The following is a 16931-nucleotide window of genomic DNA, read 5'->3' as shown; positions in this document are numbered from 1 at the left end:
TCTGAACAGCAGTATACAGGCGGTGCAAACAAGACAGGGACTGTAGGTTTGTTGTTAAGTAGAATCTGTTTGTAATTTTGAACATTTTTAACGTGTTTAGCTCCAGCCAAAAAATCTTTTCTAAGCTTTTTGGAAAACATAGGGAAGGGTTATCACCCTGTGACATTTGTTTTGCTGTCTTTCCTCCTCTTCAGAAGATTTCACCTCACTTTTTTGTCCCAATGAAAAATGTTTTTTGAAAATTTGGGTTTTTTTGTGGAACAAGGATTGGAAAGCATCAGTGGAAAGGAGAACTTGTTTTCCCATATTAACTCTTACAGGAGAGAATTTCCCTTCCTAGGGGTAGATTTCATCTCACTTCCTGTTGTCTCCTTCCGTTTGCAAGTAGGAGTCGTTTGTAAGTTAGATGTTTGAAAGTAGGGTCCTGCCCTATATACTCAGCAGAAATTTGGGCCTTAGGTGTTGCTGTGGCCACAACACTGTAAGCCCTCACAGGGCCCTGCTGTGAAATATTAGATCAAGAATTGTAATTACATGCCCCTGTTGAACAGGAGCTGAAAAATTAGGCCTTAGGCACTGGTGCTGGTGCCACAACACTGCAACCCCTCACAGACACTCTAGTTGGAACGCAGGAACGAGCCCTGCTGCAAATTATTGCTTCAAAAATTGTAATTACACGCCCCTGTTAGACAGGGGCAGAAAATTGGGCCTTAGGCACTGGTGCTGGTGCCACAACACTGCAACCCCTCACAGACACTCTAGTTGGAACGCAGGAACGAGCCCTGCTGCAAATTATTGCTTCAAAAATTGTAATTACACGCCCCTGTTAGACAGGGGCAGAAAAATTGGGCCTTAGGCACTGGTGCTGGTGCCACAACACTGCAACCCCTCACAGACACTCTAGTTGGAACGCAGGAACGAGCCCTGCTGCAAAGTATTGCATCAAAAATTGTAATTACACGCCCCTGTTAGACAGGGGCAGAAAAATTGGGCCTTAGGCACTGGTGCTGGTGCCACAACACTGCAACAAGCTATCAGCGTGATGATTGAGGAGGAAGAGGATAATTACTCAGGGATAGTCACCTCAGCATCAGCATAGGCAGTCTTTGAAGGGATCTGAGATTTCAAAAAAAATTATTCGGTTACATCAGCATCAGGTGCTTGGTAGCTGGTGGTGATCCAAGACTCATTCATTTTTATGAAGGTCAGCCGATCGACCGAGTCGGTGGACAGACGCACCCTGTGATCGGTTACCACGCCTCCAGCAGCACTGAATGTGCGTTCCGAAAGAACGCTGGATGCAGGACAGGCCAGTAGCTCAATTGCATACTGTGCAAGCTCTGGCCAGTGATCCATCCTCAAGACCCAGTAACCCAGAGGATTTTCGGTGGGAAAGGTGTCCAAGTCTGATCTTGCCCCTAGGTATTCCTGCACCATGTAAAACAGACGCTGGCGATGGTTGCTGGAACCGATCATACCTTGGGGCTGCGGACCAAAAAATTGTCTGAACGCATCGGTCAGACGGCCACCTTCTCCACCGCTCCTTCTTTGACTGACCGAAGCCTCAGCAACACGTTGTCCAGAAACAGGAGTTTGTAACCTCCCAGTCTCTGGGAACGCGTTGCACAGACCTTTCTGCAAGGCCTCCCGAAGATGTTTCATCCTCTGCTCCCTCTGCGATGGCAAGATAAGGTCCGCAACCTTACCCTTGTAACGTGGATCAAGGAGGGTTGCCAGCCAGTATTGGTCCTTCTCCTTGATACCACGAATACGAGGATCCTTACGCAGGCTTTGCAGGATCAGGGAGGCCATGCAGCGTAGGTTTGCTGAGGCATTCGGTCCGGAGTCCTCTGGGTCACTAAGAACGACATGGTCCGCAGCCACCTCCTCCCAGCCACGTACAAGTCCATGTGTTTCTTGGGACTGATCCCTTAAAGACTGCTGCTGATGCTGAGTGCCAGGCTCCACCTCCATACTGACACAATCTTCCTCCTCCTCCTCTTCCTCCTCGTCCTCTTCCTGTGTGATCGGCGGGCACGCAGGAACACTGTCTGGATAAAGGGGGCCTTGAGAGCTAAGGAAGTCCTCCTCTTCCTGCCTCTGTTCTGCCTCAAGTGCCCTGTCCATTATTCCACGCAGCGTGTGCTCCAACAGGTGGACAAGGGGGACAGTGTCACTGATGCATGCACTGTCACTGCTCACCATCCTCGTGGCCTCCTCGAATGGTGACAGGACAGTGCATGCATCCCTGATCATGGCCCACTGGCGTGGGGAAAAAAAACCAAGCTCCCCTGACCCTGTCCTGGTGCCATAGTCGCACAGGTACTCATTTATGGCCCTCTGCTGCGTGTGCAGCCGCTGCAGCATGGCCAACGTTGAGTTCCACCTGGTGGGCATGTCACAGATTAGGCGGTTCTTGGGCAGGTTAAACTCCTTTTGGAGGTCCGTCAGCCGAGCACTGGCATTATATGACCGGCGGAAATGCACACAGACTTTCCTGGCCTGCCTCAGGACATCCTGTAAGCCCGGGTACCTGCCCAAGAACCGCTGCACCACCAAGTTAAGGACGTGAGCCAAACAGGGCACATGGGTCATTTGTCCCTGTCGGAGGGCAGAGAGGAGGTTGGTGCCATTGTCGCAAACCACCATTCCTGCCTTAAGTTGGCGTGGCGTCAACCACCTCTGAACCTGCCCCTGCAGAGCTGACAGAACCTCTGCCCCAGTGTGGCTCCTGTCCCCCAAGCACACCAGCTCAAGCACCGCATGGCATCTTTTGGCCTGCGTACTTGCGTAGCCCCTTGAACGCCTACGGAGCACCGCTGGTTCCGAGGAAGAGGCCATGGAGGAAGAAGAAGAGGAGGGGGTGGAGGAGAGAGGTGTGTCACAATCAGCATTTTGGAGGCGTGGTGGCGGAACAACCTCCAACACTACTGCACCTTGTCCTGCATCCTTCCCAGCTGCCAGCAGAGTCACCCAATGCGCCGTGAAACTTAGGTAACGTCCCTGTCCATGCCTGCTGGACCATGAGTCAGCGGTAATATGCACCTTACCGCTGACCGCCCTGTCCAGCGAGGCATGGACATTGCCTTCCACATGCCGGTAGAGAGCCGGAATCGCCTTCCGTGAGAAAAAGTGGCGTTTGGGTACCTGCCACTGAGGAACCGCACATTCCACAAACTCACGGAAGGGGGCAGAGTCTACCAACCTGAAAAGGCAGCAGTTGAAGTGCTAGCAATTTTGCCAAGCTAGCATTCAACCGCTGGGCATGTGGATGGCTGGGAGCAAACTTCTTTCGGCGGTGCAGCAGCTGGGGCAGGGAAATTTGCCTGGTACAATCTGACGTCGGTGTACCAAAAGCAGATTGCCCACAAGTACTTGGCTGTGACACACCTAATTCTACACCTTCATTCCTCTCACTGCAGGTCTCAGAGAGGACTGAAGGTCTAGTGGGGTTGGAAATCTCAGCTGATGAGGAGCAAGGAGAGATCCTCTTTGTTCTTTGGTGTGGGTCTTTTAGATACGCTTGCCAACGAACTGCATGGCAGGTCAACATATGTCTGGTCAAGCATGTGGTACCCAAGCGGGAGATATTTTGGCCACGCGAGATACGCTTGAGACATATGTTGCAAATAGCAGCGGTGCGATCTGATGCACTCGTCTCAAAAAAGGCCCACACCAAAGAACTTTTTGAATAACGCGCAGAGACTGCAGCGCCCTGCACATGTGGAGCTTTGGGGTGTGATGCAGTCAATGTGCTGCCCTTAGGCTGGCCCCTGGAGGGCATCCTGCCTCGTTGGTGATGTGCTGCCGCCTCCTCCTCCTCCTCCTCCTCCTCCTCCTCCTCCTCCTCCTCTCTCCTATCAGGCACCCACGTTGAGTCAGTGACCTCATCATCCCCTCCCTCCTCATCACTGGAGCAAACCTGGCAGTATGCTGCAGCAGGGGGAGCATGACTGCCAGATTGCTGTCCTTCTTGGGCACCCCCTCTGTCCGCGCTCATGTTACTGCCTTCATCGAGCTCAGTATCGTCATCAGAGCCTTCCAAACGCTGGGCATCCTCCTGGAGCATGTACCCAACACTGTGGTCAAACAGTTCGAGGGAATCCTCATGAGGACATGGTGGAGCTAGGGAAGGAGTCACTGATGACATTGAGCTGAGGGAAGAGGCCGCTGCTTTGCCAGACAAAGCACCCTGGGCATGGGTGAGAGAGGATGAGGAGGATGAGGACGGCTTGGTCATCCACTCGACCAAGTCTTCCGCATGTTGCGGCTCAACATGGCCAGCTGCCGAAAAAAAGGCCAAGCGTGTCCCATGGCCACGTGCTGATGAGGATGCACCGTCTCCACGACCAGCACTAGACACAGAGCCTGCTTGCCCCTCTCTTATTGGCTTGTGACTGTCTGCCTCTCCTTCTTGGCCTTCCAGACATACTAATGGCCTGTAGCTGCACTAAGCTGGGATAGAACACCGTAATTTTCTTCAAGTAGCTTTATATACTGTAACCAGACAAGCCTGCCTGTCAGTAGGAAGATAAGAGGAACGGATCTAGCTGAACACTGTGAGCAGGACGCACTGTACTAAATGTAAATAGTCTAGCTGCCTGACCGTGGTACTAATAGGATCAAATAGAACACCTGTAATTTTCTTCAGGTAGCTTTATATACTGTAACCAGACAAGCCTGCCTGTCATTAGGAAGATAACAGGAACGGATCTAGCTGTACACTGTGAGCAGGACGCACTGTACTAAATGTAAATAGTCTAGCTGCCTGACCGTGGTACTAATAGGATCAAATAGAACACCTGTAATTTTCTTCAGGTAGCTTTATATACTGTAACCAGACAAGCCTGCCTGTCAGTAGGAAGATAACAGGAACGGATCTAGCTGTACACTGTGAGCAGGACGCACTGTACTAAATGTAAATAGTCTAGCTGCCTGACCGTGGTACTAATAGGATCAAATAGAACACCTGTAATTTTCTTCAGGTAGCTTTATATACTGTAACCAGACAAGCCTGCCTGTCAGTAGGAAGATAACAGGAACGGATCTAGCTGTACACTGTGAGCAGGACGCACTGTACTAAATGTAAATAGTCTAGCTGCCTGACCGTGGTACTAATAGGATCAAATAGAACACCTGTAATTTTCTTCAGGTAACTTTATATACTGTAACCAGACAAGCCTGCCTGTCAGTAGGAAGATAACAGGAACGGATCTAGCTGTACACTGTGAGCAGGACGCACTGTACTAAATGTAAATAGTCTAGCTGCCTGACCGTGGTACTAATAGGATCAAATAGAACACCTGTAATTTTCTTCAGGTAGCTTTATATACTGTAACCAGACAAGCCTGCCTGTCAGTAGGAAGATAACAGGAACGGATCTAGCTGAACACTGTGAGCAGGACGCACTGTACTAAATGTAAATAGTCTAGCTGCCTGACCGTGGTACTAATAGGATCAAATAGAACACCTGTAATTTTCTTCAGGTAGCTTTATATACTGTAACCAGACAAGCCTGCCGGTCAGTAGGAATTTAACAGGAACGGATCTAGCTGAACACTGTGAGCAGGACGCACTGCATTAAATGTAAATAGTCTAGATAGAAGATAACAGGAACAGATCTAGCTAAACTGAATACAGTGTATATATATATATGCAACACCTGGGATGCATATATATACACAATACACTGTAAGTGCAGCTAACTGACTGACTGTTCTGCCTAATCTATCTAACTCAAATCAAATGACACTGTCTCTCTCTCTCTCTATCTCTCAGCACACCGGAACACACACTACACAGGGCCGCCGTGCAGGCGGCCTTATATAGTGTGGGGTGTGTACTAAATCCCCTGAGCCATAATTGGCCAAAGCCACCCTGGCTTTGGCCAATTACAGCTCTCTCTACTGACAGCGCTGTGATTGGCCAAGCATGCGGGTCATAGTGCATGCTTGGCCAATCATCAGCCAGCAATGCACTGCGATGCCGCAGTGAATTATGGGCCGTGACGCGCCACACGAATTTAGCGCGAACGGCCCATAACGTTCGCAATTCGGCGAACGATCGAACAGCCGATGTTCGAGTCGAACATGGGTTCGACTCGAACACGAAGCTCATCCCTAACCACCATTCCCCACACAGGAGAGATCAATCTGCTTGGCCTCCTAGACTACGAGAAGCAGACCACCTACAACCTGGTGATCAACCTGGTGGATCTGAATAATGACATCCTACCGGACCCGCAGAAGCAGCAAACTGGTTCCTGCACAATCACCATCAACGTGCAGGTAAGAGGTCAAAATGGACAACTGCTGGACAACTACAGAGGCTCTCTGGAGATCCTTTGTCACATCTGACACATACAGTATTGATAAGGAAAATCTCAACCCCTGTTTATTCATGGTAAAAAAGTTTTGAAAGTTTACCACTTGCTGACCAGGCCCTTTTTCTGACATTTGTTGTTTACAAGTTAAAATCAGTATTTTTTGCTAGAGAATTACCGTATTTATCGGCGTATAACACGCGCCGGCATATAACACGCACCCCAAGTTTAGGAGGGAATTTTAAGGAAAAAAACTTACATTTAAATGCCCATCAATGCAGCCTCATCAGTGTCCATCTGTACCTTGTCCCTCATTGCAGCCTTGTCAGTGTCCATCTGTACCTTGTCCCTCATTGCAGCCTTGTCAGTGTCCATCTGCCTTGCCCTGTGTCGTTTGCAATGGCGTTTATAAATGGTGCCGCCGTTCTTGGTGGCTCTCTGCCTCTCCTAGTGGCTTTCGGCCGCTTTCGGACATTCTAGGCGGCTCTCGGATGCACTCGGCTTTCGGCGGCTCACGCGGGACTGCGAGAGCCGCCGAGAATGGCCGAAAGCCGCCGAGAGCGGCCAAAAGGCTCACAGTCGGCGGGGGATCGGCGTATAACACGCACCCACGATTTTCCCCTGATTTTAAGGGGGAAAAAGTGCGTGTTATACGCCGATAAATACGGTACTTAGGACCCTCAAACATTTTATATCTTTTTTTTTTTTTTTTTTAAGCAGAGACCCTAGAGAATAAAATGGCGATCGTTGCAATATTTATGTCACACTCTATTTGCATTTGTGACTGTATTTATCTTTCAAACGCAATTTTAATGGGAAAAAACACACGTCAATGAATTTAAAAGAAAAAAAGAAACAGTAAAGTTAGCCCAATTTTTTTTTTTTTTTTTATAATGTGAAAGATGATGTTACGCCGAGTAAATAGATACCTAACATGTCAAGCTTTAAAATTGCGTACACTCTTAACCGCTTGCTGACCAGCGCACACTGATGTACGTCAGCAGAATGGCACTGGCAGGCAAAGGGGCGTACAGGTATGTCCCCTTTAAGAAGCAGACTCGATGGCCCGCGATCGTGTCCCAGAGAGGAAGAATGGGGAGATGCTTTTGCCTAGTGACAGGACAGAGATCACTGCTCTTTGTCATCAAGAGCAGTGATCACTGTCCTGTGTGTTGAAGCCCATCCCCCCCCACACACAAAGTTAGAATCACTCCCTAGCCACTTCAGCCCCGGAGGATTTTACCCCCTTCATGACCAGAGCACTTTTTTGCGATTCGGCACTGCGTCGCTTTAACTGACAATTGTGCGGTCGTGCGAAGCTGTACCCAAACAAAATTGACGTCCTTTATTTCCCCACAAATAGAGCTTTCTGTTGGTGGTATTTGCATTATTTTTTTAATTTTTGCTATAATAAATATCCCCCCAAAAATATATAAAAAAACATTTTTTTTTCCCTCAGTTTAGGCCGATACATATTCTTCTACATATTTTTGGTAAAAAAAAAAAATCGCAATAAGCGTTTATTGATTGGTTTGCGCAAAATTTATAGTGTCTACAAAATAGGGGGTAGATTTATGTCATTTTTATTTTTAAATCTTTTTTTTTATTAGTAATGGCGGCGATCTTTATCTGGACTGCGACATTATGGCGGACACATCGGACATTTTGACCTGTCCCTCGGCTCCCGGCACCGCCATCCTAAGTAAGGGAAACAGGCAGTGAAGCCTTGAGGCTTCACTGCCAGTTTCCTACTGCGCACGCGCAAGCGGCGCGGCGCTCTGTGAATGGCCCCGTGGTGTTCTGGGAAGGCAACGGGGCCGCTCACCGAGGAGCAGAACACACCGCGGAATAGGAAGAGGCAGATTAGGAGGACTGCCTAGCAACAAGGGTTTAGGTAAGTTTAAATTTTTTTTCATTTTTTTTCAAAATTTTTTTAAAAATTTTTTTAGGATTTTTCATGCAATTTTTTTTTTTTTTTTAGGGTGGCCCTCCACTTTAAATAACAAACACTGTTACACTTACGTGCTCTGTGTAATGGTTTTGCATGCAGCAGCCCCGATCTTCTTCTTTTTTGGAACCTCCACCAACGCTCCTGGCTCCTCCCCTCTGCCGAGTACCCCCAGTAGCAAGCCTCTTGCTTGTGGGGGCACTCAAGCAGGCTCGCTCCCAAGCCGCACTGGTCATTGTACATTATTACACAGAGTGCGGCTCAGCCCCGCCCCTGCTCTCTCCTCATTGGCTAACTGGCTGTGAGTTACAGCAGCAAAAGCCAATGGCTCCCGCTGCTGTGTGAGCAAATGAGGAGTGAGAGACTCGGGAGAGACGCTGCTCTCGTGCGCATCGTTGGATCGAGATGGGTAAGTAAAAGGCCGGCCATTATCATACACGGAGCAAATTTCTTTCCCGTGTATGGCCAGCCTAAGGTGGGCTGGGGGAAGTTGCACCCAGAAGGTTTTTTTTACCTTGATGCATAAAATGTATTAAGGTAAAAAACCTTCTGCCTTTACAACCACTTTACCTGTCTCTCCACATTGAACAACAAGATGTTTCAAGGAGATGGGGAACAACAAAACACCTTTCTGCAAAGTCATTATAGCAAGCAACCCTGTTATTATACAAAGAACTTAACATTAGCATATAAGCACTAAGGGCACGTAACATTAGCATATAAGCACTAATGGCACGTAACATTAGCATATAAGCACTAATGGCACTTAATCATTAATAAAAGCATATACTAATTCTTTTTCTTTATGAATATATGTCTGCTGTTTGGGGTGTGAGCCCCATAATCCCCATGGAAAAAAGAATACAGCATGTATTTGTTATTTGACAACATCTCCAACCCTTATCCAAAAACAGACTCAGACTGACCCCAACCTGACAGCTGCTGCCTTTCTGTTTTTTTACAGTCCGACATACATTATCCCCTTAGCGCCGACCGTACGCAAATTTAGCGTTCGTGGCAGCTGCAGGCATCACCCCCGGTACCATTTTTTTAGAGCGGTTGGTTGGCTTTTTAGTGATAACAACCGATGAGGCTGTTATCCTAAAGGAGAGGGAGGGCACACCTCCCCTCCTGGCGCCTTCCGCCGCTGTTCCCGGGCCTCCTGTCCCACCGGGAGACCCGATCCACGATCCGGAACTTCCGCCGGGTAGAGTGAGACTGGAACGAAGCCGGAAGCGGCTTCGATCGAGTCTCCTATGTAAAATCCCGGGAGCAGCGTCACAACGTCACTTCCGATTTACTCGCCTGCCAATGGCACTGATTAAAAAAAAAAAAAAGACAGTATTTAGAATAGCCGATTTTGGCGATCTGAATACTTTTAAGTGCAAATGAGGGATTTGGGGTCTTTTAGACCTCCCGATCCCTCCATAAAGAGTACCTGTCACCACCTATTACTGTCACAAGGGATGTTTACATTCCTTGTGAAAGCAATAAGTGATCAGAATTTTTTATTTTTTATTTTTATAAAGGGACAATGTAAAAAAAAAAAAAAGAAAAAAAATATATTAAATAAGAAAAAAATCAGGAGGCAACTATATCAGTACGCCTACAGAATTCACTTTAAAAGCTCTATTATGCTTTTCTTCCTGGTCCTTCTGTAAAGATATTTCCTGTTAGACCCATGGCTGAGCCAGGGACGGGAAATAACTTTCCCCTACCTTCCTTTTGTACTTCTCACTATATTTTGACCACCATTTAATCGAAACCTTGCTATGTTAGGTATCTATTGTTGTATGCTATGATTATATCTCTATATACAGACATTACCCGACTTCTGGGCACCATGCGCCAGGATCAATTTTACACTCTCACACAGACATAGTAAATAACGATTATTCCATACACAATCCAACAAAAATCTCAGACTCATATACTAAGGCTATCATAGGCAATCTATGATAATACGGTTTTTATTCCTCTATCCCTTTTTAATCTCTTTCGCCCTCAAAAATCAACATGTTTAAAAAATGTTTTACCTGCTTTAACATATGTTCTCTATATTTTCTGCCCACACTACCCTGTAATCCCATATATCCACACCCCAGCTGTAATGTGTTTTTCAACAACGCCACAGTCGTAGATTTGAATACTTGTTAAAATACAACGTTGTACTCTCTGGACTGTTCCATTTGTATAACACTGTTATCATTTTATCTCAAACCTTGCTTTTGTGTACTACTTTTCTGTATGGATTTAACTTAATAAAGCTTTATTTGGAAAAAAAAAATAAGAAAAAAAAAATAGTAATAATTTAAAGCGCCCCGTCCCCGCGAGCTTGCGCAGCAAAGAAAACGCATATGTAAGTCGCGCTCGAAAACGTAAACGGTGTTCAAATCACACATGTGAGGTATCGACGCGATCGTCCAAGTGGGAGCAATAATTCTAGCAAAAGACCTCCTTTGTAACTGTAACCTGGTAACCGTTAAATTTTTATAAAACGGTCGCCTATAGAGATTTTTAGGTGACGTAGTTTGTCGCCATTCCACGAGTGTGCGCAATTTCAAAGCGTGACATGTTGGGTATCTATTTACTTGGTGTAACATCATCTTTCACATTACAGGAGGTCCCCGAGTTACGAACCTCCGACTTGCGAACGACTCCTACTTACGAACGGGAGGCGGCGGGCACATCGGAAAACGACGCCGGAAACAGTGGGAAACAGCGGAAAACAGCGGAAAACAACGTCGGAAAACGACGTCTCTGCCGTTCTGCGCATGCGCTTCCGAATTACGAACAATTCCGACTTAAGAACAAACAGGCAGTCCCTAACCCGTTCGTAACTCGGCGACTGCCTGTATGGAAAAAAAATTGGGCTAACTTTACTGTTTAGTTTTTATTTTTTATTCATGAAAGTGTCTTTTTTTTTTTTACAAAAAATTGCGTTTGAAAGACCGCTGCGCAAATACCGTGTGACATAAACTATTGCAACGATCGCCATTTTATTCTTTAGGGTCTCTGCTAAAATATATATATATAAAATGTTTGGGGGTTCTAAGTAATTTTCTAGCAAAAAATATGTATTTTACCTTGTAAGCAACAAATATCACAAATAGGCTTAGGCATGAAGGGGTTATACAATTTTCTTATTCAATTTTGCGCTAAATTCGCACGGCAGCAGTGTGAACCGGCCCTTAGGCCCCTTTCACACTGCTGCGACTTGAAAGTTTAGTGATCCCTGCCAATGGGATCTTTTTGGGTCTCTAGGCCTACTGGGAGAGCCTATTTATTTGGGTGGAGTCAGGTGATCGGGGTTCTGTGCCACCTGGGCGGCTGTCTGGGTGGACATGTGTTGTGCTGCCCCGGGCTGCTGGGCCGGAAGCCCGAGGCCTATCCTGGGGACATCTCGCTGCCAGGCTGTCTGAGGGCCTATCCAGAAGCAAGAGATCAGCTTGGGGTTGGAACTGCGGCTTGCAGTCCAACCAGAAGTGACGGTTCTGCCGGCCGGAGAACCCGTCGTGGTCGGAGGTAGAGGGGAAGCTGTAGTCACTAAGGGATTGTCCACCCAGTTACTGGGGACCACAGTGAGTAGCTGAAGCAAGTACCAGAGCAGTATTCTCACCAACTGGGGATGGTGAAGAATTGGGAAACTTCAGCAAGTGCCAAGCCAGGGACCCAACCAGTGAAGGTGACGCTTGTGGAGCATTATTGTGTGCCAAGCCAGGGACCCAACCAGTGAAGGTGACGCTTGTGGAGCATTATTGTGTGCCAAGCCAGGGACCCAACCAGTGGATGTGACGCTTGTGGAGCATTATTGTGTGCCAAGCCAGGGACCCAACCAGTGGAGGTGACGCTTGTGGAGCATTATTGTTTGCCAAGCCAGGGACCCAACCAGTGGATGTGACGCTTGTGGAGCATTATTGTGTGCCAAGCCAGGGACCCAACCAGTGGAGGTGACGCTTGTGGAGCATTATTGTGTGCCAAGCCAGGGACCCAACCAGTGGAGGTGACGCTTGTGGAGCATTATTGTGTGCCAAGCCAGGGACCCAACCAGTGGAGGTGACGCTTGTGGAGCATTATTGTGTGCCAAGCCAGGGACCCAACCAGTGGATGTGACGCTTGTGGAGCATTATTGTGTGCCAAGCCAGGGACCGAGCAGTCCAATGGGGTGATGCTAGAGGAAGATACTGAGTCAGAAGTTTGGAAGAGCTCAGGAGATCCAGTGGCAGTGGATGAGCTGGTCTAAGTGATAGACTGGGAGCTCAGTTGAGTGACGATCTACAATAGGAAATTGTAGAGGGAGTAAAGGAGTTCATTGCAACCTTTGTTGGAAACTGTTGCATGATTGTTGCCATAGGAGGCAACGGTCTTACACATGCAGATGTGGCGTCTATAGCTGGAGGCCTTTCCCTGCATGGCTGTCTGCCTATAGAAGACTTGGAGTCTGCCAATTAACATTGCAACTACTTAAGGGTGTCCTGGCCCTAACCCTCTCTCCCACGGTTCTGTTCAAGAGACAATAAATCTCTTTGCATTCATGAAGTGTCTGGCGCCCATCAATCCACCTTGCATTACACCCACCATGCCTTGTAACCCACTCTACAAAGAAGGATGTCCGCTGTCCATAGCTCTGGAGGTCCCCATTAGGCCTCTGGGGACCTCGCTACATACACAGTTTCAGATGTACGAATTTTCTGAGACAGACGTCCCCCACAATCTTTCCGATCCACGTTCATCTCTCTGTATTGTCTTCCCAGGACTACAATGACAACCCCCCCATCTGTACACCTCCATATGAAGAAGCGACAATCTACTCCACCAATTCGACGGCAATCCCAGTAAAATCGCTGACCTGCAGTGATATAGACGTTACCTCTGTGCTGAGTTACACCATCGTAGGCGGTGAGTTATCTTCCTACTGTCTGTTTGTACATATCGTACCTCCAAATGAGAACGCATATACACAGATTATCTGCAGGGGGGAAAAAACACCCCAGACCTGGCCCAAAGAGGGCGCCATCGGTATTCAGCACCAAGGGATCTGCTCATATATCAAGCAGATAAAAATTAGACATGTGCAATTCGTTTAGTTCTGAATTAGTTTTTTAAAAATTTTGACAAATTAGTTTATTCCGGAATTTCCGAATTTTTCAAATTCCGAATTTTTGATTTCCGAATTTTCTAATTTCCGAATTTCGGTTTTTCAGATTTCCGGATTTCGAATTTTTTGATTTCCGAATTTACGGATTTCGAAGTTCTGGATTTCAGAATTTCCGAAGTTCTGGATTTCAGAATTTCGGATTTCAGAATTTCGGATTTCAGAATTTCGAATTTTCGGATTTCAGAATTTCGAATTTTCAGATTTCAGAATTTCGAATTTTCGGATTTCAGAAATTCGAATTTCCGAATTTAGAAATTTTGGATTTCTGAATTTCTGGATTTCGAATTTTTGAATTTCCGAAAATTCGAAATTCGGATATCCGGATTTCAGAATTTTCTAATTTTCCGAATTTTGAATTTCTGAATTTCTGAAATACAAATTTCGGGAATTCAAAATTCGGAAATTCGGAATTTGGAAATTTGGAAATTCGGAATTTGGAAATGTAGAAATTCGGAATTTGGAAATTTGGAAATTTGGAAATCTGAAAATTTGAAATTTGGAAATGTTCGGATTTCTGAATTTCCAAATTTTCAAATTTCTGAATTTTGGAATTTCGGAAAAAAGCAAAAAAAAAAACTAATGAAACGAAAATTAACACAATTTTTGTCAGTGCGCATGTCTTATAAAAATCATACTCCAAAATTTAGTTCCTCTTTCTGTATTTAATGTGTCAAAAAAAGTTAAACTGCTTACATTGATGTCTCCAACCGAAACCGCCTTCCTTGACGTGTTTCACCACTGCTGGCTTGCTCACAAGGATAGGAGGACTTCCCTTCTCATTGAGAACAAGCCAGCAGTGGTGAAACACGTGGATGGCGGTTTCGGTTGGAGACATCAATGTATCAATGTAAGCAGTTCATTTTTTATTTTTTTTGTACATATTAAATACAAAAAGAAGAGCTACGTTTTGGAGTGCAGCGTATATTTTTATTATTAGGGTTGCACCAATATCGTTTTTTTTTTATCAGTGAGCACGAGTACTGATACTTTGGGTCAAGTACTCGCCGATACCAAGTACCGATATTTTGTGGTGCAATTTGTGTCATTACAAAAAAAATGGGCGCAAATCACACTGCAAAAAAAATCGCATGCGGTTTGTGATGCATTGTGATGCCTGTCCAAATCGCATGCGATTTGCCCCACCGCTCCTGTGTGTGTGTGTGTAAAGAAAGGGAAAAGCCTCATCTAGCGGGCAGTTTATTAAAAATGTTAGACCTCACATGACCACTTGCCAACCAGCCGCCGTCTTTATACGGCGGCAGGTCAGCACGTTCCCGCCAATCACTGTACCTGTACGATGTCCGCTGGCCACCCGCGATTGCGGGAAAAAGACAGAACGGGGATCCGTCAATGTAAACAGACAGATCCCCGTTCTGACAGGGGAGGAGGGAGAGATCGTCTGTTCCTAGTGATCAGGTACAGCGATCGCTCTCCTCCTCCAGTCTTCCCCCCCACAGTTAGAAATACCTCCCAGGGAACACTTAACCCCTTGATCGCCCCCCTAGTCTTAACCCCTTCCCTGCCAGTGTCATTTACACAGTAATCAGTGCATTTTTATAACACTGATTGCTGTATAAATGTCAATGGTCCCAAAAATGTGTCAAAAGTGTCCGATCTGTCCGCCGCAATGTTGCAGCCCTGCTAAAAATCGCAGATCGCTGCCACTACTAGTAAAAAAATATATAAAAATGCCATAAATCTATCCTCTATTTTGTAAACGCTATAACTTTTGCGCAAACCAATCAATATACACTTTTTGCGGTTTTTTTTTTTTTTTTTTTTACCAAAAATATGTAGAAGAATACATATTGGCCTAAACTGATAAAGAAATGAGTTTTTCCTTTTTTTTTTATATTTATTATAGCAAAAAATAAAAAATATTGTTTTTTTTTTCAAAATTGTCGGATTTTTTGTTTACAGCGCACAAAATAAAAACCGCAGAGCTGATCAAATATCACCAACATAAAGCTCTGTTTGTGGGGAAAAAAAGGACATCAATGCTGTTTGGGTACAACGTTGCATGACCGCGCAATTGTCAGTGAAATTGACGCAGTGCCGTATCGCAAAAAAGGGCCTGATCATTAAGGGGGCTGAAGTGGTGTATCTAGTCAAATGCAAAATCTGCATAGATGTCCCGGTCACGCCGATGAAAGAAAATCACGGCCGCTGGAGGTGCTCACAGGGCACGAGGAGAAGTTCCGGGACCCCTGTGGGTATAGGGAGGAAGAGATGTCAGCTTTGGGGTGGGGGCGGTTTTCCTCTACATCACCTCCAGCCCTGTGAGCACCTTCAGTGGCCGTGATTTTCTATCATCGGCGGGACCGGGACACCTGTGCAGATGTTGCATTTGACCAAATATGTACTTAAAGTGGATGTAAACCCACTCTCATCCTTTCTAAACTACTGCCATAGTGGTTATCTATAAGGATATACATGCCTCCTGCAGATCCTGTGGGCGGGTCTGTTGTCCGGAGCTCGGTGGGTGGAGCCGTGATGTCAGTAGACTCCCCACCCACTTTTACACTCCCCTTGTCAATATGCATTTTCTCCTGTGTATTTCTTACACTGAACTTCTGCTATGATCTCTAATATCCAGTCAAAACCCAGAAAAGTCACCACATGACTTCAGCGTGCCCAATCATGCTGAGGTGTGGAGCAGCCAATCCTGGGAGAGATGGAGAAGAGAGGAGGAGGGGATCTGAAGTACACAGAATGTCTCTCTCAGTCTCCTGCATGAGATATGTAAATCACCTGTCACTCACAGCAAGGGGGGAAGAACTGACTCCTATTTCGCTGTGTAATTTTTTATCTCACTGAAAAAATATAAGAGGATTGCTCAGAGCTGGATTAACTCTTTGTGGCAAGACTGGGCACAGATGACATGAAACCCTATACTGTACAAGGTGCAAGCCTTAATGAAAAAAAAATTTCGGGTTCGAGTTCTAGAACTAGAGGCCCCCATCAGTTTTTTTTGTCCATCACCCCATAATATGTCAGCAACTCAAGAACCATACCCTCCAGATGAGGCCATCAGTTGGGAAGGTATAGTGGTGGAGCTATGGAAGCCTGAGCTCCTAAAATCAGAAGAGCTGGATTGGTTAGGAGGTGGTGGAAGCAGGGTTACCGATGGGGGGGGGTAAAGCGATCACTCCTGTACCAGGCCTGGGCCCCATCAGTTTATTTTGTCCATCACCCCATAATATGTCAGTAACTCAAGAACCATACCCTCCAGATGAGGCCCTCAGTTGGGAAGGTAGGGTGGTAGAGCTATGGAAGCCTGAGCTCCTAAAATCAGAAGAGCTGGATTGGTTAGGAGGTGGTGGAAGCAGGGTTACCGATAGGGGGGTTGGTAAAGCGATCCCTCCTGTACCAGGCCTGGGCCCCATCAGTTTATCAAAATTGGCCAGGGGACAGAAAGGGAACTATTGACTCCCGATTTTCAGGAGCAGGGGAGGTAATCCTTCGAGCCACGGCTCGGAGCACTGAACAGATCCCTTCATGAG

The 16931-nt window shown here is 46.4% G+C and overlaps 1 protein-coding gene across 2 annotated transcripts in view; it reads left to right on the top strand.

Moving 5' to 3' along the window:
• Positions 1–16931, top strand: part of CDHR4 (cadherin related family member 4) — a 54098-nt gene that overhangs the window by 27715 nt on the left and 9452 nt on the right. For both annotated transcript variants that reach the window (XM_073591677.1, XM_073591676.1), the window contains 2 exons: positions 6142–6287; positions 13025–13169. In XM_073591677.1, the coding sequence (XP_073447778.1) occupies positions 6142–6287; positions 13025–13169 (291 nt within the window). The remainder of the gene's footprint in view (positions 1–6141; positions 6288–13024; positions 13170–16931) is intronic.

Source organism: Aquarana catesbeiana, linkage group LG07, assembly GCF_042186555.1.
Source record: "Aquarana catesbeiana isolate 2022-GZ linkage group LG07, ASM4218655v1, whole genome shotgun sequence".
Classification (NCBI taxonomy): Eukaryota; Metazoa; Chordata; class Amphibia; order Anura; family Ranidae; genus Aquarana; species Aquarana catesbeiana.
Note: the sequence above shows the minus strand (reverse complement) of the source record. Positions and strands in the feature narration are given on the sequence as shown.